General features: G+C 43.1%; 1 protein-coding gene across 23 annotated transcripts in view; it reads left to right on the forward strand.

Moving 5' to 3' along the window:
* Positions 1-22,964, forward strand: part of EIF4G3 (eukaryotic translation initiation factor 4 gamma 3) — a 377,578-nt gene that overhangs the window by 341,528 nt on the left and 13,086 nt on the right. For all 23 annotated transcript variants that reach the window (XM_074305978.1, XM_074305996.1, XM_074305980.1 and 20 more), the window contains 9 exons: positions 4,547-4,679; positions 5,317-5,411; positions 7,257-7,350; positions 8,667-8,784; positions 10,183-10,403; positions 12,045-12,160; positions 12,672-12,844; positions 19,255-19,380; positions 20,684-20,765. In XM_074305978.1, the coding sequence (XP_074162079.1) occupies positions 4,547-4,679; positions 5,317-5,411; positions 7,257-7,350; positions 8,667-8,784; positions 10,183-10,403; positions 12,045-12,160; positions 12,672-12,844; positions 19,255-19,380; positions 20,684-20,765 (1,158 nt within the window). The remainder of the gene's footprint in view (positions 1-4,546; positions 4,680-5,316; positions 5,412-7,256; positions 7,351-8,666; positions 8,785-10,182; positions 10,404-12,044; positions 12,161-12,671; positions 12,845-19,254; positions 19,381-20,683; positions 20,766-22,964) is intronic.

Genomic DNA, 22,964 nt, shown 5'->3' on the forward strand with positions numbered 1-22,964 from the left:
ATCCAGATGATGAAAATATTAATGTAAGCATGGAAGACAGCAGGAAAAATTATTTTGAAACATTTAGTTCAAGATCAATAAATGGAAGAGGTTAATAGCTTGCCTTGTACATAGAATTTATTTTAGCATCATCTCTTTATCATGTAGTAATTGAGTAGAGCAACTATAAAAATAACCAATTAGAATAAAAATGTGAATATGCATTCATCCTCACTAGATTTAAAAGGCTGAAAAAAAAAATTATGAATGGACAAAACATGACTCTTCACAATGCTTCTTTAAGAAATTTAACCAGCATAGAGTAATTGCTAAACAGAAAGTGAAAAACACTTAAAAATTGCCTGGTTGGTTAATATTTAATTTTCTTGACACTCAGTACCCTCAGCAATTAAGCACAAGTTCATTGGTAAGCTGTTGTGGAGGAATATCTTAAACTAGAGGGAAGACTGGCCACAGTTTCTTTTAAGATCAGTTGAGAAGGAAATGGCCCTCTCCATAAGATCCAAAGGAATCAGAACAGGCTAATAGTACATATTTCTGAAATTCAAAGGAAAACAACAGATAAACTCAAAATGAAACACTTGTAATTTTTAATCATGATCTGTCCTCATCAGCATTGATAATAAAATTGCCACACTTATGTTGTACCATGTCAGGACTTGATATACTCTGAAAAAGCTGCAAGGACCTGCAGATACCCTGTCTGATGTGATCTTACCATGTGGCTATAGCACCATGGAGACCACTTCATCTCCATGAGCCTCAGCTTCCTCATCTGTAAAGTGAGGGAGTCAAATTTAGATGACTTCTTAACGTCCCTTCCAGCTCTTATGAATCGAGGAAGTTATGAAAAGCATCTGGAGCTTACTAAATCATTACTGCCAAAGCTTATAAAAATGTTTCACATTATCTAATTTGCAGATAGATAAGATCAGGGCTGGAGGTGATGATGATATTCTGGACCTACAGATGAATCGGAATCTGGAGATTGAGCTGAAATTGCCCAATACATTGAAGGCCCCTTAAAGTCCACCTCTTTAACAACACTGTATGGTTGCTCATGATTTGTGGTAAACCATGAGCTTGTGATAATCCAAATGACAACCCACAGGACACAGTCTACTATGTAATGAATGATGGGTAACTCACATGCAAGAAGTGAGGTAACAGGAATATAATTAATCAGCAAAGAATTTAGGCCTTGCTTACACTAAGTTTAAAAGAAGAACAGATAGATGGATTGAGTGCCATATTGATTACCCTGATATTAAAAGACCCAAAGAAAGGCTTCTGATATGTTGGCTGGATTTATAAGAATCACAGAGAATGAGAAGGCCATAAAGGGTTGTGATCTGCATTGGCAGAGGGCATGCTCATAAAAAAGTCAGAGATCCACCTTGCTTTCCTTTCTGTACAGGGCTTTCCCAGCCTCACCCTTATTCATCTCATTTTGTAGAGGAGAGGCCCCTAAGAGTTAGGGCTGTCCATGGCAACCCAGTGCAACAGCTGAGTCAGAACCAGACAAAGGAGAAAGAACCCAAGCATAGAAAGTAACTATGAAAATAGAGAAGACCAATATTCATCTTCAGAGGAGAATACTAAAGAAAAAAAACCTCTCCTACCCTAAAGAGTAAGTCAAGTGGTCACCTATCCCAAAAGAATTCATGGAAGAACTTCTAAAAGCTTTGTAAGCCAAAGGAGAGAGATTGAAGAAAAAAAAAATTTTTTTAAAGAACAATCCAAGAAAAACAAGATAATGAAAAAGGACATTAAGAATCCCTACCCCGAGGCAATTGGGGTTAAGTTACTTGCCCAGGGTCACACAGCCAGACCGTGTTAAGTGTCTGAGGCCAGATTTGAACTGAGGTCCTCCTGACTTCAGGGATGTTGCTCTATTCACTAAACTAGCTGCCCTTATGATATCCAGAATTTTAAGGAAGAAAACAGCTCCTTGAAAATTAGAATTGTACAAAGGGAAGCCAGCAAAGTTACAGGGGTTCAAGAAATAATAAATCAAAATATAATGAAAAATTTGAAGAGAATATGAAGCATCTCCTAAGAAAAACAATTGATCTGGAGATCAGATCAATTAAAAAAAAGCATAACAACTGGACTACTTGAAAGTTATGATCAACAATAGAAAAAAATAGAATCTAAAAAACCAAAGAAAATTGTAGTATTAGAATAAGAGGGGAAAGCACAAATTTTTAAAAAATCTACCAATTAGGGCTTATATCCCAAAGAAATACTGAGGAGAGGGGAAAAGGACCTGTATGTGCCAGAATGTTTGTGGCAGCCCTTTTCGTAGTGGCCGGAAACTGGAAGATGAATGGATGTCCATCAATTGGAGAATGGTTGGGTAAACTATGATATATGAATGTTATGGAATATTATTGCTCTGTAAGAAATGACCAGCAGGAGGAATACAGAGAGGCTTGGAGAGACTTACATCAACTGATGCTGAGTGAAATGAGCAGAACCAGAAGATCTCTGTACACTTCAACAGCAATACTGTATGAGGATGTATTCTGATGGAAGTGGAAATCTTCAACATAAAGAAGATCCAACTCACTTCCAGCTGATCAATGATGGACAGAAATAACTACACCCAGAGAAGGAACACTGAGAAGTGAATATAAACTGTTAGCACTACTATCTACCCAGGTTACTTATACCTTCGGAAGCTAATAATTAATGTGCAACAAGAAAATGGGATTCACACACATATATTGTATCTAGGTTATACTGTAACACATGTAAAATGTATGGGATTGCCTGTCATCAAGGGGAGGGAGTAGAGGGAGGGAGGAGATAATTTGGAAAAATGAATACAAGGGATAATGTTATAAAAAAAATTACTCATGCATATATACTGTCAAAAAATTTTTATAAATAAAATAAATAAATAAAAAAGAAAACTACTATTTAAAAAAAAAAAATCCACCAGTTACCATCTGAAAGAGACCCTATGACAAAAACCTATAAGAACATTCTAACCAAATTCTGAAACCTCCAGCTTAAGGAGCAAATATTACCCAAAAAAATTCAAATACAGCAGATCCCACAATCAGAGAATCACATAAGACCAGCAATGGCTACAATACTAGTTCTCTAGTTCACACACATTTAGTATTAAGCTTTAATGCGGTAATTAGCCTATGAAGGACTGGAAGAGAGACAATTCATTTTTGACTATCTTCCTTATGGCTTTCCAACCTCCTGCACTACTCCAGTAAGATCAAGGCTGGTCCCAAGGTCCTCCAGAAAGCTATCCGGAAAATTACAAAAATCTAAAGCAGAAGTTAGGAGGGCTAAGAGATACACAGAAACAGTGATAAAGTGACAAGAGGGCATCTAAATGGCACAGTGCATAGAACACTGGACCAGCCCTGAGGTCAAGCAAACCTGAGTTCAAATCTGGCCTCAGACATGTAATGTAACACTCATTAGTTGTGTGATCCTGGGCAAGACACTTAACCCATATTGCTTCTCAAAACAAAACAAAAGATCAGGAGTAGAATGTATTAAGTTTTTTAAAAAAATTATGATCTCAGACAAAATTATAGATTTAATCAAAAGAGAAAAAGAGGGAAACTGTCAGCCATTTTAATCGTACTGTTTTAAACTATTTAAAACATATTAAAATATTTAAAACAATTAGACAATTGAGGATAGAATATTGCTGTGGTATGTAGGAAATGATAAGTTGGTGGATTTGGAAAAATATGGAAAGACTGATAAAGAGCTGTTGTCCTTCAGAGAAACAACAAACAAGCATAGTATGGTTTTAAATAGATGCACATGAATATATAATATATATATGTATGTGTGGTGTAGATATCTATGTTTTGTGTGTATGTATATGTGAATACATATATAGAGGGATGTGTGTGTGTGTACAAATGTGGTTCGGTTTCCTATCATGGTCTTGGTATTCCAGCTGGTATGTCCAGGTTTCATAGCAATGAGTTCAGCACAACTTTAGAATTAATTGTATGGCATGGGAGATACTGGCACAAGACCATCCAGCATGGCGTGCCCACATCAGAGCTTTGCCCTATGAGCTGGAACTAGCTCAGATGAAACATGAAATGCTCAAAGTTAAAGAAGCTCCCAAATGTTCACGGGGATTATTTGTGTCTGACCTATGGTAGAGCTCTCTGAGCTTGTGTGGGTCTGATTAGCCACAGTTGGACTCATAGTATCTGGACTCTAACGTAATGATGTCTTTTTAGTCGTCTTTGAGAGTGGACACCCCCCCCCCCCCCCACAAACACACCACTCATCCATGCTTATTGAAGTTTTCTTGGGTAGGGGGATGGGAAAAGGGAATAAAATAGAAAGCACACAGCAGAGAATAAAAGAAAATTTACAAGGGTGCAAAGAAAAGATGGACAGCTCACGTGAAATAGATATTTATTCCTTCATATTTCAAATCCTCTTATATTCTATGCATGTGGCAGTGGTTTTTTCCTTTTTCTATTTTGTTTTAATAAAACAAAAGCAATAAAAAGGCTTATATTCTTCCCCTTTGCTCATTTCACAGTGCAATTGGGTGTCCCGAAGGGCAGATCAAGGCCCCAAAACTATTGAACAGATTCACAAAGAGGCCAAAATTGAAGAGCAGGAAGAACAAAGAAAGGTGCAGCAGCTGATGACCAAAGAGAAGAGACGACCAGGTACTGTTGACTGGGAGAGGATGTCCCAGCATGGGAGGGAGGCTTGAGAGAGAGAGTCAGGTGAGCTTTTTCTTTGGGACAGAAGTGGATGCACAGAGCCTGAGGAGACTGGTTTGGATATATGAAGTGAATAGATTGATATCATCTAATAATCTAGCATAGTTCCAAAGAAAATACACAGACCACAACTGGTCTCTGTGAGCATTGCATTGGTGAGAACCAGTGCTCAGTTCAGTGACCGACTCTGAGCCCATGCTGCTCCTCTTTAATTTCTTCTTCAATGGTCTTTAATTTTATCTTTAAAATAAAGCTTGAGCACTCCTTGCAGAACCTTCCTTGAAGCTAACAGGTGCTCATTTGGGGGACATTTGGTCTTGATGTTAATTGATGAGCTCCATCCTGGGGTGAGGCTCTGGTAGATAGGCTCCCCTGCACTTCTGTCTCAATGCTAAACCCTCAGAGGGTCTTCATAAGGCTGAGCTCCATCTTGTTTGTAAAGTGCTTTGTAACTCCCCATAGGGCATTTTATTACCCACAGTTTGTAAGTCAGCCATTTAGTTGACTAACCTTTATTCAGCCCCCCCAGGGCTTCATCATAGTCCTCTGATGGGAGATGACTTACTGTCCCTTTTTGTAGGTGTTCAAAGAGTGGATGACGGTGGGTGGAACACTGTGCAGGGGGCCAAGAACAGCCGTGTGCTGGACCCCTCCAAATTCCTCAAAATCACTAAGGTGAGCCCCCATGTCTTTAATGATACTGAATGCTCCTTGTTTATTTACATGACCTTAGTAGAGAGAGAGCCTTCAGCCCCACCCTGTCACCAGCCAACTCCTCAACTCCAGATGAGGCACTAGATCTCTCAGTGGCCTGACATCCAAGTAGGAAGCGTCCCGATGCATTCAGAACAGCACTGGACCCGCGTCCTGGCCCTGACATCACTAGACATGTAGCTTAAAGCCTCCTTGGACCCCAGTTTTTTTCATCTGTAACATGGGGACCTTATACTACTGTCTGAAAAGAGTTATGAAGAAAATGCTTTGAGAACTGCCATGATTTCCAGAGTGCTATGGATAGACATATCCAAATGGATGACTCCATCACACATGGTGATGAGCAGGTGGAGCTCCCGCTCAGAGTCCAGTCCACCTGGTCTGAGATACCCGACTTTGGACCCTTTGGGCAGTGGCTTTTAAGAAATCCAGGCTTGGGGGGCAGCTAGGTGGCGCAGTGGATAGAGCACCAGCCTTGAATTCAGGAGGACCCAAGTTCAAATCTGGTCTCAGACACTCAACCTTCCTGACTGTGTGACCCTGGGCAAGTCACTTAACCCCAGCCTCAGAAAAAAAAAGAAAAGAAAAGAAATCCAGGCTGGGGCAAGTCATGGTGAAGTGGAGAGAGAGCACAGCTTGGAGTCAGGAGGGCCTGAATTCACATCTGGCCTTAGGCATTTAACATATACCAGCATGGGATGCTGGGCAAGTCACTTTACCGTGATTGTCTCAACAAAAGAAAAGAAAAAGAAATCCAGCCTCTTTCCATGGCATGCTGAGGCATTAAAAGACTTTATAGGGTGTTGAAAACATTTTCTGAACTTTAAAACTAAATAACAAATGCAAATATAGTCCTGAAAATACAGACAGGGCGGCAAAAGGGTCCAAGGACTTGTGAGTCTATGTTAAAATATTTTTTCTTTAGTGAAATTTGTGTCATTGACTTGAGAAAAGTAGCATTAGTAGTAAGCCATAGGTGGGGGATGCAACAAGGAGTCATGGCATTGGGGTCTGGGGGCCTGGGATCTGATGCTTGGTAGCTGTATATCCATGGGCCCAGTCACCTTCCTTGTCTGAGCCCCAGTATACCCCTCTGAAATGCATGGTCATGGAGAAGAAGGCCTTGTTTACTAAAGCCCTATGTGTAGGTAAAGCCCCAGGGTAGAGCACGTATGTATCCGGAGGGTGGGGAGCTGCTCAGGCAGGCATCCTGCTAAGGACGGATGGAAAGAATTGTGGGTTAGGAGGCCATGGAGTTTACACTTTGCCCCTGACTCCTTGTAGGACCTTAGGAAGTCCCTTCCCCTCTGTGAGCCTTAGTTTCCTCATCTGTAAGATGATGGGCTTTGGACCCTGTAACCTGTGATGCCATGATACAAATGTGAGTGACAGTAATCACCATGGTCACGCGTTTTGTAATCTGAGACTGAATGCTCCAGGGCATTCAAAGCTCTAGCCGTGAGAGGGTGAGAGAGGGCACTCTTGGGCTGTCGTCTCCAGGGTGCCCATGCTTGTCCTTCCCTGCTCATTGCATGCTCACTCTCCCCTCACACAGAATGCTGCTTAACTGTCTTTACCTGGTGTTTTGGGCGACTTCTATTTTTGTTTTCTCTGTTTCTTGTCTTACAACCCTGTGGAGTAGTAGCTAACAAGTATTCATTTGGGAGAGAACTTGGTATTGGCCTTCATTTAAGGCTGGGGAATGGGGTATTATAAGTAGACCCCCTGGCACCTCGATCTCGAGCATTAGAACCTTGACCACAGGTTGGATGCTGCCCATATCAACTAAGCTCCCTTATGTTCCAGCCCACAATAGATGAGAAGATTCAACTTGTGCCTAAAGCCCAGTTGGGCAGCTGGGGAAAAGGCAGCAGCGGGGGAGCAAAAGCGAGCGAGACGGGTAAGTGTAGGAACTTAGGAGGGATTCTCAATCATATTCTCTGCAGTCAGTGATTCTCAGGACTCATAATCAGTAGCTCCTCTTGGACTGCTCTGAGGTTTGGTAGGGGAGTTGTCACCAAATTGTGGGAATTGTCCCACCCTCTGTCTTCCATTTCAGTCCCACAGTCTTAGACCCCATTCCTTCCCTTCCATCCTCACCAGTTATTACAACCCTTCTCCCATTCTGTGGTGGTTTGTTTTGTCACCCATCTTTAACCAGCACAACCATGTCCTTCCCACCACTCTTCTCAACATCTGAGGAACAGGGGTCTAGTTAACATCATCTGATCCTTTGATGCTTTAATGGGAATGGAGACCTGCTTTGGACAGCATTGTAGAATTAATGCATCTCAAGCCCTTGACTTTATTTTCAGGATTTCCTAAAATTTCTGTCTCTCTGTCTCCCTCCATCTGTTTTTGTCTCTCCCCGTCTCTGTCTCTTTCCATCTCTTTCCTTCCTGCCCCCCCCCCGTCTTTGTCAGTCTCTGTATCTCTCTTCCCCTCCGTCTTCCTTTCTTCCCTCTCTTTCCTCTCTCTTTCTCTTTTTCTCCCTTTCTCTCTCTCTTATCTCGTCTCTCTTTCTCTGCGTCCCTCTCTGTCTCTCTTTTTCTCCTTTCCCTCCCTCCCTCTTTCACACACACACACACACACACACACACACACACACACACACACAAATATACCTCACCTAGGCATTCTTCAGAACTTACATCGCAAGTGCTTCTTCTCCAGAAAGCCTTCCATCAATGATCCCTCCCTCTCATTTGAAATGCTATTTCCAACTGTCAGTCTGTTTCATAGTTTCTATATTATTATGGTGAAGGGAAGGAAAATAAGCATTTCTATAGAGCATTCTACATATACTGTGCTAAGTGCTTTTTTGTTTTTCAAATATTATCTTAATTTGATCATGCTTTTATTGTACATCTATATGTCACATTTTATAGTCATTAAATATTTGTGTATGTGACATAATTTTCTTTCTTTTCAATGAGATTCTAGACCACACAAGAATAGGAACCATTTGTTAGCTCTCCTTGTGCTCACTCGGCATGTCATTTCTTTCACTTAGAGCTACTTTGAGAATGATTGTTTAGGGACGAAACCTTCTTAGAAGACCTGGGATATTTAAAGCCTTTTTTCCAAAGGGGAAAGCAATTGGTCTTCTCCAGTCATATTTAAAATATTTATTAGTTCTTATGATGACTGTAGACTCTGCCCCTTATCTGCATTCCTTCTGATGTTTCTTTTTTCTCCCTCATCTTCCATTTCTAGACTCCTTACGATCAGGTGCCACTAGTTTGAACAGATTTTCCGCGCTGCAGCCTCCAGTGTCGTCCGTCTCTGCTTCGTCCACCCCTCTAGAGTTTGATTCTCGCCGGGCCTTAACCAGGTAAGAGTGACTGTCCTGTCTTCTCCAGGTCCTGAATGTGCACAGTCAGGGAGACATCAATCTCTGCATCAGTAAAGTGTCTGCAGCCCTTGTTAGTCATGGGCCCTTTTCCTAGATACTTGCTTATTATAGCTTCTTCCCTTGATTTCTCAAGGCTCCCTATTCTGGGAAACCCAGGCTAAACCCAGACTGGGGGATCCAGAAAGAAAATGTTTCCAAGATTTTACCCCCAAGATGGGGTCTGCAGGGAGAAAAGGAATCTTTCCAGGGTCCCCTATATATACCACTTTGCTTTCTTAGATCCCATGTAGTCACACTTAGGAGTTCAAGTTAATCCCTTCTGTTTCCATGTCTAGTTTGTTTCCCTTCTCAGTTTTACACGAGAATCTTTTAGCTTCTCTTCTCCCACCTGCTTGGCTTTTCAGGCATTCAGGCAGTAATGCCTTCCTGGCCAGCATTATATGAAATTCTGCATACTGGCATTTCCTCGGTTACATTTGACCATTTGGAATAGTACTCTTTCTACAATGCACTCTGGGAGGTCCTATCTTTTAAAAGAGAATATTGTAAATTTAATTCAGATTTCATAACTTAGATTTGTCACTGAGTATTAGCTGTGGTGTGCATTCTGTCTGCCATCCAGCAGGCCCCCGGGGGTTGTGAGTTCTGTCGAGGCCTTGGGCTGCTTTCCATCAGTTTTGTAACTAGTGCCCCTTGAGCAGCCTGGGGATCATAATTTCTCACTTTTTTTGGTCTGCCCATCTAAAGCAGGCCTCTTAATTCTGTTCTAACTTGGTCCTTCTAATGTGCTGTGGACTGGGAAACTGTTTAAAAAAATAATAATAATAAAAAAATAAATGGCTTCTGTGAGGGCCTCTAGGAGTCTTCTCTGAGTATAAAGTAAGTAGTAGAATGGCAGTTTCCTTTGCTCAAAGGAATATTTTTTTCTTAAATGATTAGCTACGTTTCTCATAGGGGAGGTCCTTAGTAAAGGCAACAGGCTTTAGTTTTCTGACTAGTCATCTCCTAACTAGCCCACAAGGTAGTCTTTTTTAATGCCATTTTAACTTTTAAGAATTGGGACAAGTAAAAAATATTTTTATTATGATGAACATCTCTTTATCACCTAGGAAAACAGAATTGTTCTATCTTAAACCTTCCTGTGGTACTTTCTTAGCTCATGTATTGGAAGGCTATAAAGTTTATTGTGCTTTGAGCTTCATTTATTTGGAAATCATTCAGGAAAAGCCTCTTGAATGTGTCTGAGAATTAGTACTTACTCTGTAGCCTGATTGTGGAGGATCAGAATTATTCTGTAGCTTAAAAGAGAGGTCATTCTTGCTCTTGTAAAGTTGGGCGTGAGCTTCCTTTTGAAGGAGTGTTGTTTTGTGTTGGAAGTCGAGGCAGCATGGGCAGGGAGAAGAATGACAAGCCACTGGCTTCTTCCACGCCTCGCCCCAACACCTTCATGCGCGGCAGCAGCAGCAAAGATCTCTTAGACAATCAGTCCCAAGAAGAACAGCGACGAGAGATGCTCGAGACCGTGAAGCAGCTGACGGGGGGTATGGACATGGACAGGAGCAGTACGGAGGCGGACCGCAGCAAGCCGAGGGAGACTGGTGAGCCGGGGGCTTGGTCTGTGCGGCGGAGACAGGGGCAGGCTCTCAGAGTCGGAGGCCTTCCCAGCAGGGCTAGGGAGAGAAGCTCTTGGGGGGGGGGGGACCCAGAGATGCAGAAGACACACCCCAGGCAGGGCTGTGGCACTGAGGGCTTTCAGCCACGGGTCATCGGCCCACTCTGCCCAACATTAGACTCCCAAGTCCCCCTGCTCTTTTCCCAAATGTTTCAGTGTGCCATGAAGCTACTTTGTCACCCACTAATCTCCCTGTACCGCTGCCCTCTGCTCACCTCCGAGGTGTAAGCGTGCCCTGTCCTGTACCACAAGGTGAACTTCTTAGTTCTGCAGGTGGCAGACTGAAGTTCTTATTCCCCTTTGTCTAAAGTTATTGTCTTTAGCCTTTTTAGACATGTATAATGTATGTATGTATTTGAATGGGCTATTCCAGGACTATTCCAGGTAATAAATAACAGCATTTATACTCCGATGTTTTTACCTGCAATCTCTAAAATAGTCACTTTACTTACAACTGTGGTGGGAACACTTATCATGGGGATTCAAAGGTGAGTGGAATCTGTCTCCCTGTAAGGGACGTTGCGTCTCCCGTAAGACAAAATTGGCCTTCCTAATAGTAATACACACTGAGTAATTGCTTAGTGTGGGGTGGAGGTCTAGAAGAAAAATGCATCGCACAAGATGTCATAATCTAGACTTTTAAGATGTATGAGTTTAAATGTTATTAAGAGGTGGTTTTTGGAAGTACCCGCGGCTAGATTTTTGAAGTTTTAAAAGTGTTTAAGGAGTTTATTAATCCACTGTATGAAGTGTTCTTTGGTCCCACCATTTATTTTACTATTCTCAGGTCACATAGTGATGTTATTTGGTTTTATGAATTATCTAATTTGAAGTAAAAGTAATAGATTGCCATATAACTGTAAGAACTAATCATGAGGGAAGCCATAGGTGGGAGGTGAAGGTAAAATAGCAGTAGTTGAACAGTTACAGATAAAGGTACCAGTCCTTATTAGGTGCTGGAAAGGAAGCAGAGAAATGCTGTGTTTTTTTTTTTCTTTGCCCTGTTAACTACTTGGATGGCTTATGCTCCATGGACACGGCTTCATGCCCCTCAGGGCTACTTAAAGGACCCCATAACTATGGCTTCTTACAGTTTCTTTGCCCTCAGGATTTCTTCCCATATTGGCACTTTCTCTGGAGCATAAAAGCCTTTTGATCTGTAGCCTGTATTTCTGAGAGTTTAGATGATTTGGAAGAAGACTTTCAAGCTTCAAAGAATGTGGTTTACCCTTTCCTTTGGTCTTTTGAAAACTAATTTTTCCCCTCAATGTTTTGTCATCAGAGTACTTTTTATGTCTCCCTTTGCCTGTATAATGGCCATTCTTTCAAACCTCTATATTCCTTATTTCTTAGATTGTTATTAACTAGTGAAAAAACATAGTGAAAATAAGACATTAAATAGCAAGAGCTATCATTTTACCACTTCTTTTCTTTTTTGTAATAGCCTGAAGCTTCTTAACAAGGATTAATATTTGTCCAGAATTTAGAGAGCATTAATGGTAATAAGGATGTAAGGATATAGCAGTGCTCTTTCTTACTCGTTGCTATCTTTTTTCCTTACCACCAGCTAAACCAGATGTTGCCACAGCTCCAGTTCCTGAAAAACCTATGCTGTCAGAGGAGGAAATGGAGAGAAAGTCTAAATCTATTATTGATGAATTCCTACACATTAATGATTTCAAGGTAAATGGAATAAATATGCAGGATGCTGCATGTGATAGGAGTCATTTTAAAATGAGGAATCTTGTGCTAGGAGATCTATAAGATCCCTTGTTATCTTGCTCTGGATTTACAAAGTCATTAAATATCTAACAGGGTCTTGGGTCCTTCTACTACCTACTACTACTATGTAATAAGTATATCTATACATATGTGACTTTTTAATCAGACATCATAAGTTCACTTGCATTCCTCATGAGAGATAGAAGGAAGACTAACACATGTCATTAATAAAAATTCTAAAAGGCATTCCTCTCCTTACAGACATCTTCAGAAAGATTAGAGAATCCACAAAACAGATGCCATGAAATGAATAGTGGCATTTGTCATTTAGTGGGCCCCACGCCAGTGAGCCTGTTTTATGATGCTTCTTGTGTCCTTACCTTTAATGTCATACTTTCCTTTATTTGGCCCTCTCTGCTTGATACTGTCCCAATTATTGAAGTAATTACGCCACTTTCTGTTATTTGAACAGGAAGCCATGCAGTGTGTAGAGGAGCTAAATGCACAGAACCTGTTGCCTATTTTTGTGCGAGTGGGAGTGGAGTCTACCCTGGAAAGGAGTCAGATCACCAGGGACCACATGGGCCAGTTACTACACCAGCTGGTGCAATCAGAAAAACTCAGCAAACAGGACTTCTTCAAAGGGTTGGTATCCTCCTCAAGGACAGCCCTCAGTTATCAGACTCTTGGGCGATGGTGAATTGTAAAATTATGTTTCCTGTCTGTGACTCTTCTCTCTTTTCAGCTTCTTCCATGGACAGAAATATCCAATGTCCACTGGGCTGTGCTTTGACAACAATTTGCTGATTGTACGGATTCTTTGAGGAGGTGTCTAGTGAAATGTGGAAAGGTTGAAAATGCAAATGATAAATTTAGCTGAATAGATTTTATTTGGAAGTGCTGATCTGATTACCCAAGTGAATGCCTACTGCAATCCCATCTCCTTGTTGTAGGCATCAAGGCAACAAACATTGGTTAATGCCTACTGTGTGCCAGGCACTGTGCTAAGTGCTGGAAAAACAAATACTTCTTGTGTGTTGAAGGGAACAACTTCCCTAACTAGAGTGTGTTTACCATTTTGCTGCATTCTTACCTTAGGTAGTTTGGGGATGTATAAGAGGGTCAATTTAGCAGAGACACCCCAAAAATTCAAACTCTAGAGAGCTTATCAACTCAGTTCAAAAAAACTACTACATGAATATCTGAGGTTTCTGTCCTGGGCAGCTATTGATTTGACATAAAAATGTTTTGTATCTCACTGCTTCCAAAAAATTCTGACCTTTATGCCCATTGTAGTTCCATGGAAGTTCCATAGAATCCATTCCAGGTTTGCTTCATTGTGCTTCCTGACAGCATCTCGTCCAATGAAGTTCCAACTGTCACTGGTATTCGACACTCATTTTTTCTCGAATCCTGTCATCTAAGCTTGCCGTTAGCTCTGGCATCTCAGGTCTCCCAGTCAGTGCCTGACTTGGAAATGTCCTCACACACAGTGGCATTGAGAGACTAAGATTAAACACACAGGGGAAATTATTCATAGGACTATGTTGAAGAAGGCCTCAAGGTGCTGGGAAACATCTCCCTGCTAGTATAATCAGAAGAGTTGGCTCCCAGGAATGACCTGGAGTCTGGTGAAGTTGACTTGTGCCTGTTGAATTTAACAAGGAAATTTGGCACAAATGTCTGTGGTGATCATCGATAAAGGCCATGATGATGGTACCATACATGACCCAGTTCCAAGTCATTGAGATTATGTGGCTTATTTCCATGATCTACTCAAGGAAAAGACGGGCAAATACACCATCTCAACGGACAAACTCAACTCAGCACTCATCCATTCTCTAGCAGCATCAAAATTCAGGGGGCTCTGGCTGGCTCTGCTTGCTTTAATCTGATGTTGACATCCAGGAAATTGGATCAGCTGGGGCACTGGGTATACCGATTCATGTTACTCAGCCTCTCACATTGCTGCGTATCAGGATAACAAGGCACCTTACCAGTGAATGCTATGGAATCTGAAATGGGGGGGAAATGCTGGATTACACAGTGCCTTACCATCCTCACTCTGTCTCCCCATCACTCCCAGAAGTTTGCCTACATCTGGCATGGGGCCAGGAGATCTATTCCAATCCAGAGCCATTCCAGGAGGTCTGGCCCGGCTGTGGGTCATTCTTGGCTGAGAGGACTCCTGAGAGGCTGGGTTGCTTCCTGGGACACATCAGAAATTCAGGTATGCTCTAGTGCAAACCCTACTCCAAAGCGGATCCCCCAGAAGGCACATTCTAACAAGGGGGACCTTGTTAGATAACAGTTGGGCGTATGAGCCTTAACTTTTCACTTGAATTAGCTCTAAGAGCTTCTTTAACCTGATGATGGAGATAGGATCAGAAGTGTTTATAAGCAAGGGCTGTTTCAGCCCCAGGCTAGATCTTTCCTTGAGACATACTGGCATAGATCTGTAACTTAATGTACAGGTGTCATCCCCACCATGTTTTGAAAGGGAGACGGTGGCTGCATCTTTGTTAAGGATGAGATTTTGCTCCAGTTGAAAAGGAGACAGGTGCTTGTGCTCACAGACCACTCCTTCATCCATCTCTCCATCTGTCTAATCAATAGTGGAGATTGGGCCCTCCCAGCACAAGGACTACAGCATTAAACTGCTCAGACAGAAAATTAGAAGGTACAGACAGATCCAAAGAAACACATAGTGTCTCTGTTAAGGACATAGGAACAGAGTACCATGGGCACCCAGGGAAGGTCTTGTGGCAGACCATTGACCTTCCTTTTTCCCCATGGGGTTTCTGGTCCCCTCCAAAGAAGCCATTAAATTTCTTGCCCCAGAAGTATCTTTGGACCAGGCACTGCCACCAGATTTAGTTTTTTGTGATTCAAGTCAACAAAGAACATCCCTTCTGAACCTTTCCCTGGATGCTGGAAGAACACTCCTTGGCTATCTTGTCATGGGGGCAACTCTGTTCAGCAGCCATTTTCCTTATAGAATCTTTCCCAGCTGGGTGAGACGGTGCTGAGGGGCCTGCTTTCCAGGCTTCTCCAGGCCCAGCATCTACTCAGTTGCTTCCCCACCAAGCCTTGCAACCATGTATTAGGAATGTGTAAAACATGCCATGAGTGTTTCAGCTCTGTGCAGTCTGCTGTTCTTTAGGGTGTGTCAGGTCTGACCCTAATGTGCATTTTTGGTAAACCATTTGGCTCTCCTTGAGTGCCCAACTCCATGTCATCTGAACAGTTTTTGCATGGTGGGAATTACATCGAGAGAATAAGTGAAGGCGAGAGTTAGCCGTAACACTGTTGACAGCCATTTTTTTAAAACCAGGCTTGCAAACAATTCTTTCTGGTTAAATATATGATAAAGGCTGTTATATATTCACAGAGTAGTTTTCTGAATATGAAGTTCCAGTGTAACTTGGGATCCTAAAAGTACCTTTGACAGTGTGGTGTACATGGACTTCATCTCAGCAGATGGGTTCATTATTTCTGCTATTTTGTCTGTCTTGAATCCCCCTCTTGGTGCACATGATATTCTTGCGTTTTGGGAGAAGCAGTTTTTATCACCATTTCTATAAGACACTTAAGCTTTGTATTCCTGTGCAGTGGCCAGTCTTGATTTCAGTACTCTGTGGGGCTCACCCAAAAAGGATGTGGATTGAGAAGCAGGTGTGTTCCAAGTTTCCTGTAACATGATTTCTGTGCTTCAATTAATTTTCTTCCTCGTATCTCTCATTAGATAGTCCAGTCTTATTTGACCATTTGGGAGGGTCTGATTTCCACAGACTTCCATGCCTCCTCCGCCTGTACAAGGCTTGGCGTTCCTCAGACCTCCATCAGGCTCTGCTCTGTCTGCTGGAGGCTGCCCCCCCGGTGCTTCCTCCCTCGGGTAGGGTCCATCTCTTCAAGCTAGCTGCCGCTTTTCTGCATAAGAGAATGCTTCCCCTTGGGTAGTTCTGTAAGACACCTTGCTTCCCATCTTTTCCTTAGTTATCCCCTTTCCCTAGTTTCTACAGGGTGAATTGATTCCATCTCTGCACAGTGTCACAAGAAAGCATTTGTTGCCAACCTCAGCTCCTGAGGCAGCCTGGGGTGGCGGGAAGAGCCCACTGCATCAGAAGAGAACGGAGTTTGGATCCTGGTTCTGCCAATTCCTAGTGGACCGTAGGATGGCCACTTCCCTTCTCTGGGCCTCTTTTCTCATCTGTAAAATGAAACTGTTGGATTCGATGATCTCTAAACCCCATGAGATGGGGTTCTGCCTTGCTGACTGACACTCAGTTCAGCACACCTTTCCTGAGAATCTGCATTATGTCCGGTCCTGTTGTGAGCACCATGGGGGACACAAAGAAGAATTAGATGAGGCCCTGACCTCGTGGAGGTGGCCGTTTTGATAACCTCAGTCGTGTTTTGGAGTTAGACCATGGTATTATGCCATGATACAGTAGCGTGGATGGCTCTTTACTGTACACCTGGATACCTGAAGAACATAGGGACCAATACGCTATACATATTGAGGTCCTAAAAGTAATTGACACTCCTAGGAGGTGTTGGATCTTTTACCTGGCTGCCAAGAAAGCACACCTTCCATCAGCTTATTGTCATCCAAGACCAGTCTTCTCCATGAGTCATTTTAGAGTGGATTAGTCCCTGTACATGTCTGGGTCTTCCAAGGTGCTGTGCTTTCGTAAGGATCATCCAGCCCTGCCCTTGGAGAGCTCGTAGTCTGGAGGGTTGAGGGTGAGGGGAAAGTGATGGAGGGAGGGGATATCAACATCTATTGATGATAACATTTGTTACACACACACACGGTGTAATAAGGGTGTAAGGTATGTGAACCAAGGGTCATGTGAATGCTGAGAGGGAAGAGAGTACAAGGGGTAGATAGTTTCATGAACAACCAGTCCTGGTGCTGGGTTTGGAAGGTAAGTTGGATTTTAACAAGTGGATGGGGACAGGGAGGGCATCCCCCAGATGAACCTTTTCAAAGGTGGTAACCTGTGTGTATCAGGGAGTGACTAAAAGAAAACAGCAGATTTGCTACCTCAGCCCCATCCTGCCCACCTGGATTAAGGGCTTTCACTTGTTGCTGAGCTCTTTACACAAATAACCTGTCTACTTTTGTGATTCGCCATCTTGCATTCATGGAGTCCTTAAGAGAGTTCTACCATTGCCTGCAATTCATAGGCAAGCACCTATGTGTCCTTTGAGCTTGCTTCACTTTGCTGAGCAATGCCAGCCTGGTTATTCTGCCCTGATTTTTGCTGCTGCCATCCCATCGGAGTTCTTTGGCAGTAAAGAGCATTTCAGTTCAAATGAGGTTGGCTGTTTTCTAGGAACTCACTGTGAATGATCTTGTTAGAGCTTCAAGGGGATAGTAGAAGGCAGCGAGCGAGCCCTGCAGGAGAGCAGCAGAGCTGAGAGTGAGCCCCCTGCGGCGAGGGCCAACACTTTGGTCCCCATGCCCTCCAGTTAACTTTCTTATGCCTCCCCCAGACAGCACATGGTTCAGGTCCTGGTATCCAGTGACATCTAGGAGCCAGTGTGCCATCTAGACCTTCCATTTGGTTGGAAGAAGGATGTCGCCGAGGTGACTTAGCCTCTGTTTTCTTCTCAGGATCATAAGATCTGAGATCTTTGCAGTAGTATTAGAGAGATGCTGGCTCGCTCAATGCCCAGAGAGACACTGGCTTGCTGGCCAGCAGTTTGGCACAGGGGTATTCTCCAGGCCACAACTTTCAGGTCAGTCCTTTGTTCAGGACCTTGAGGATCTCCTCTGGTCAGGGTGAGTGTTAACCGGCACAGACCACAAAGCCTTTGGTGCCTTAACAGAAGCAACCTTCCCAAGGCGCCAGAGCTAAAAAATGTGCCCTGCAGCAAACTATCAATGACCCTCTTACGATTTAACAGGTGCCATCATTGGCCAGGCCATTATTCAGAACCTTTCCAGCTGGCTCAAAGATTCCAAGGCTTACTTTGTTGGCAGAATCATAGAACTTGAGCCATGTTGTCCCCTTCTGGATGGCAGCCCCTCGGCGGGCACTGCCTCTGCAAAGCGGCTTCCACCTTCTGCTTGTGGGTTGTAGGCCAGCCATCAGCGTGCTAGAGTCCTGAAAGCTCCCTGATTTCTTTCTGTTGAGGCTCACAACTTACTGAGTTGGTAGAAAAGTACATGACCTCCAAAAGTGTTTTCTTTTGCCAGATTCTGGCTTCCCTGTTATGCTTAAGCTACATAGAACATCTCAATAGCTCAGATGTATGAGGCATGTAATAACCATCAATATGGAAAAGGGTAGCTGCATTTCACAAAGTACTTGATTTCTTGAGTCTTTTACTTATGTGCTCATTTACTGACATTTCCAGCTCTGAAAATAAGTAAAAGAGCTTTAAACTGGGAGGCAGGAGATCAGAGGGGGAGCTGCTTCCCTTCTTGGATCATTGATCCTCCTATATAAGATTATGAGGAAAACACAGTAGGAACTTAAACTAGCAATTATTGACGCCGATGAGGTAAAGTCTTTATTTAAATAGTAGCTTTCTGCAGACAGCTTGATATTTTAAAATTCTAATTGACTCTTTAAAACTTTTTGCATCTAATTTCTTGCCATTAAATTATTTTATTTTCATAACATTTATTTTTATATCACCATTATTTCTAAGTTACCTCCTCCATTCCCAAATCCTACCCATTACTTATAATAAAGATTTTTTAAAGAGAGTAAAAAAAAGACAGTTGAGTTAAACCAATAATACAAATATATCTGATAGGTTTGCAGTCTTCCACATCCACAATCAGCAAAGACTTAAAGAAGGTGTTTTTTTCTCAATTTTTTTGTACTCTATGAAATTGTAGCTCCTTGGGGGCAGGCATCATCCTGCTTTTTTCTTCCTTTATATCTCTTCTATATACAGTGTGAACATACAAAATAATGAATATGATATCTGCTGGTCACCATCGCTTTAGTATGTTAATAATTTGGAAGATAAGGAGAATATCTCAAATTGGAACTAATGTTTGCACTTCAATGTCTTTTCTTTCTCTTTGGCAGGTTTTCAGATACCTTGGAATTGGCAGATGACATGGCCATCGATATTCCCCATATTTGGTTGTACCTTGCTGAGCTGGTGACCCCCATGTTAAAAGAAGGAGGAATCTCTATGAGAGAACTCATCACGTAAGTCCCTCAGGTCTCTGGGGTATTACATGAATTTAGCTGACTTGGGAGTGATCAACTTGCCCACGCCAGGTCCTTTATAAACCTTAAAACAATGCCATCAATGTCACTAATTGTTAACTTTTATTATTAGGGCAAAGGATAATGTCTGTCCATGGTGACACAGTGTCAAAACAGGTCCCTTAACATTGAGTCCTCTGACTTTAAATCCAGTGCTTTTTCTCATACAATACACTGCCCCACAGGAGGTGCTTCAAAGGTGCATCTTCCTTAAAATTTCCTAACTTAAAAATTATCCCTTTTCTTCCAGTCTTTTCCCTCAGCTCCCTGAGCCTCTTGTGTTGTGCCCAGCCATCAGCAAGACGGAAGATCAGCTGTTTGCCAGTATAGTTCAAGTTGGTTGAGAGTAGGCAAAGGCCCTGTTCTTTCTCATCTGCTTCCTAAAAATGCCACGGCAATTTCCATAATCCCTCATAGGTTTCACTTTTGTAATTTCAACACTGGCTGGTCAGATGGTACTTTTGCTTTGAAAGAAGTAGAGAATGCAAATGGAGGATCAAAGAACATAGTGCTTGATCCAGCTTTATTGACCCTGAAGTTAAATGGCTTTGGAGAAAGATGCAATATAGTACATATTTATGAAGTTCCTGGGGACAGCTGGATGGCACAGGGGATAGAGCACTGGCTCTGGAGTCAGGAGGGTCTGGGTTTAAATGCAGCCTCAGCTACTTTCACACTTCCTAGCTGTGTGAGACCCTGGACAAGGCACTTAATCCCAATTGTCTCACCAAAATACATAAAAATGGTGTGTGTGGGGGGGGTATTTGTGAAGTGCCTTCTGTAGACAGAACTGAGCGCTCCACTGGGCACTGAGACATTTTTTAGGTCCCTACCCTCCCAACAGTTTGTCATCTAACATGGGGGAAGATGTGGTCATATGCAGCTATAACACAATATTGCATGATAAAGGCATCACAGGTTTACAATAGAAAATGCTATGTGAGGTTTGAAGGTAATTCCTGGGCATCAGGAAGGGGCTCCTAAGCACTTTAACTTAAAAATTTCTTTTTAAGTGTCTCCATTTAGGCATTAAAATGTCCAGGGTAAAAGCAGAAGTCCGGGAACAATACCAGCCTCTGAAACACTTAGCAGGAGATGTGCATGGCACTCTCTGCTCATCCCTGTTCTGCCAGCTGTGCGTTCTTTTCTCATTGCACAAAAGGAGTTGATCAGAAATGTTTACTGTGCATGGCTGACACACCACTCTGTGAATGTGACCATTGTTTTGTGTGCTCTGTTACAGAGAATTTAGCAAACCTTTACTTCCTGTGGGAAGAGCCGGGGTCTTGCTTTCTGAAATATTGCACCTTCTATGCAAACAAATGGTGAGTGTTCACACTTGTGTCAGGTCCAAAAGGGCCTGAGAAAGGGGATGATAAGCTTTAGTTGAGAGACTAGCTTACCCATAGAGCAAGAACAGTCAGGAAGTCTGGCTTTGTGTAGGGAGCAGTCAAAAGGAAGGATCTGCTGCAATTTCTCTTCTGAGCATTTAATGTCTGCTCCATGGACACTGAACAAATATACCTGATTTGATACCAGACAATATTTTTGTGTCTCACTGATCCAATCTTGAACCAAAAATTAACCTTTACTAAGTGTGCTTGTCTGAAGTCCCTTTGCTAGATGCTGGGCAGATAAAAACAAAAACCAGACAGCCGTCCTCCTCGAGTCATTTACTCTTTACTGAGGAGAGAGCATCAGCAAAAATAAGTTATGTGAGATGCCGTCGGGAGGGAGAAAGCGCTGACCATTGTGGGCATTGAGGTAGTACCTAAGCTGAGACTCAGAGAAGTCTAAGAGTCTAAAGTTTTGAGAAAAAAGTGTGGTTTGGGTATAGGGAAACAGACTCTACAAACAAGAGGAAGTGGAGATTCAAGAAATAGAATTGCAGTTTTCAATCTGAGGGAAACATGGAATTTGTAAACATTTACTAAGCAGCTACTGGATAACAGACACTGTATTCAGTGCTGAAAGTTCAAAAAGAGGCAAAAGGGAATCCCTGTCCCGAGGGAGTTTATCGTCTAATGGGGGAAACAACATGCAAACAAATATATGTCACAAAACATGCTACATTCAGGAAAATGGAGTTGACAGAGGAAGTAGTATCAAATAAGACTGGAAGCTCCATAAGAACCAGCCTCCATTTTTTTTCCAAATTTCAAGAAGTGTCTCACTCTAGAGACAATATGGAACCATTAACTAAATAGCTTTAGAAAGGAGAGTCATGTGGCCATGCCTGTGGTGGTTGTGTACGTGATGGGTTGGAGAGGGGAAAGCCTGGGCGGCAGGGAGACCAACTGGAGGCTTTGGGAGTGTTCAAGGTGAAAAGTCAGACATGTCTAAGTGAGAAAAGTTGTCTTAGAGATGTCACAGAGGGAGGAGTACGACGGGCTGCACAGCTGGTTGGATGCAGGGGTGAGGCAGAAGTCTTAAGGTACAGGTGTATGTGACAGGAAAGGAGATGGGTGCCCTCAAAAGAAATAAGCAAGTTTGGAGCTGAGTGAATTTAGTGGGGAAAACAATGAGTCCCATGCTGAACACATTGAGTTTGAGAGCCCGGTGGGACTCTTGTGTGTGAAGCTCTGTAGCAGAGCAAAAATGGGGGAGCTGAGAAAAGGGATTAAAGAAGGAAGAATCTGTGGAAAGGAGACTTCTGAACCCATGAGAGGTAGTTGGATCACCACGGGAACATAAAGCAAGAAGAGTCCCCAAAACAGAGCCTTGGAAGGCCTGCTCAGGGACTGGGTGATGGATGGGGATCAACAGAAGAGCAGGTAAAGAAAGTAGGAGAAGAAAGCCAAGAGAACGAAGTTACAGAGGAGGAAGGGGGCAGAGACCACCTTCGAAGAGCAGGGCAGGGCCGCAGGGAGGAGATGGCCGGGGCTGCCTGAGCCTTCCAGTAAGGGATGGCATCCGAGGTTAGGAATAGGGGACGGAGCAAGCAGCTGAGTCTGGAAGACTGGGGCATGAGAACGCAGAGGATTGGGAGAGAAACTGGTCAGAGGAGAAAGCTTGTGGAAGAGACAAGGAGGAGTGGAGCTCCAAACTAGGACAGGCCACTGCTGCTTCACAGAAGAAGGTGGAGGGAGGAGGGGACGGCCAGGGGCTTTTCAGGGTGGAGCATCCGAGAGAGGACCTTGGCCTGAAACAGCCATTCCAGGAAGAGTAAGAGGGTTGGGGCAATAGAATCAAGGGGCAGAGGATGAAAAAGGAGATACTGCCCTAGGGCCAAACCTGAAGAGGAAAAGACAGCTGTTCCTTCTCTGGTGCCTTAAGGCTTGCCAAGAGCTTGAAAATGCATGGCTTCCTCTGGTCCCCCAGCAGCTCTGCTCTGGCAGGGCCAGGACAGGCTGGGAGAATAGGAGGGAGACATAAAGTCCTGGCCAGGGCTCCAGAGAGCCAGGAACTGGGGAGGGGATGGGTGGAGAGGTGGAGATAGGGAAACGGGGGGCTGGCAACAGAAAACTGCAGATGGAAAAGGGCATCCTTTGGGATGAACAGAGGTACAGGCCATGAAATGGAGG

The sequence above is a fragment of the Sminthopsis crassicaudata genome, chromosome 3 (genome assembly GCF_048593235.1).
Source record: "Sminthopsis crassicaudata isolate SCR6 chromosome 3, ASM4859323v1, whole genome shotgun sequence".
NCBI classification, from domain to species: Eukaryota; Metazoa; Chordata; class Mammalia; order Dasyuromorphia; family Dasyuridae; genus Sminthopsis; species Sminthopsis crassicaudata.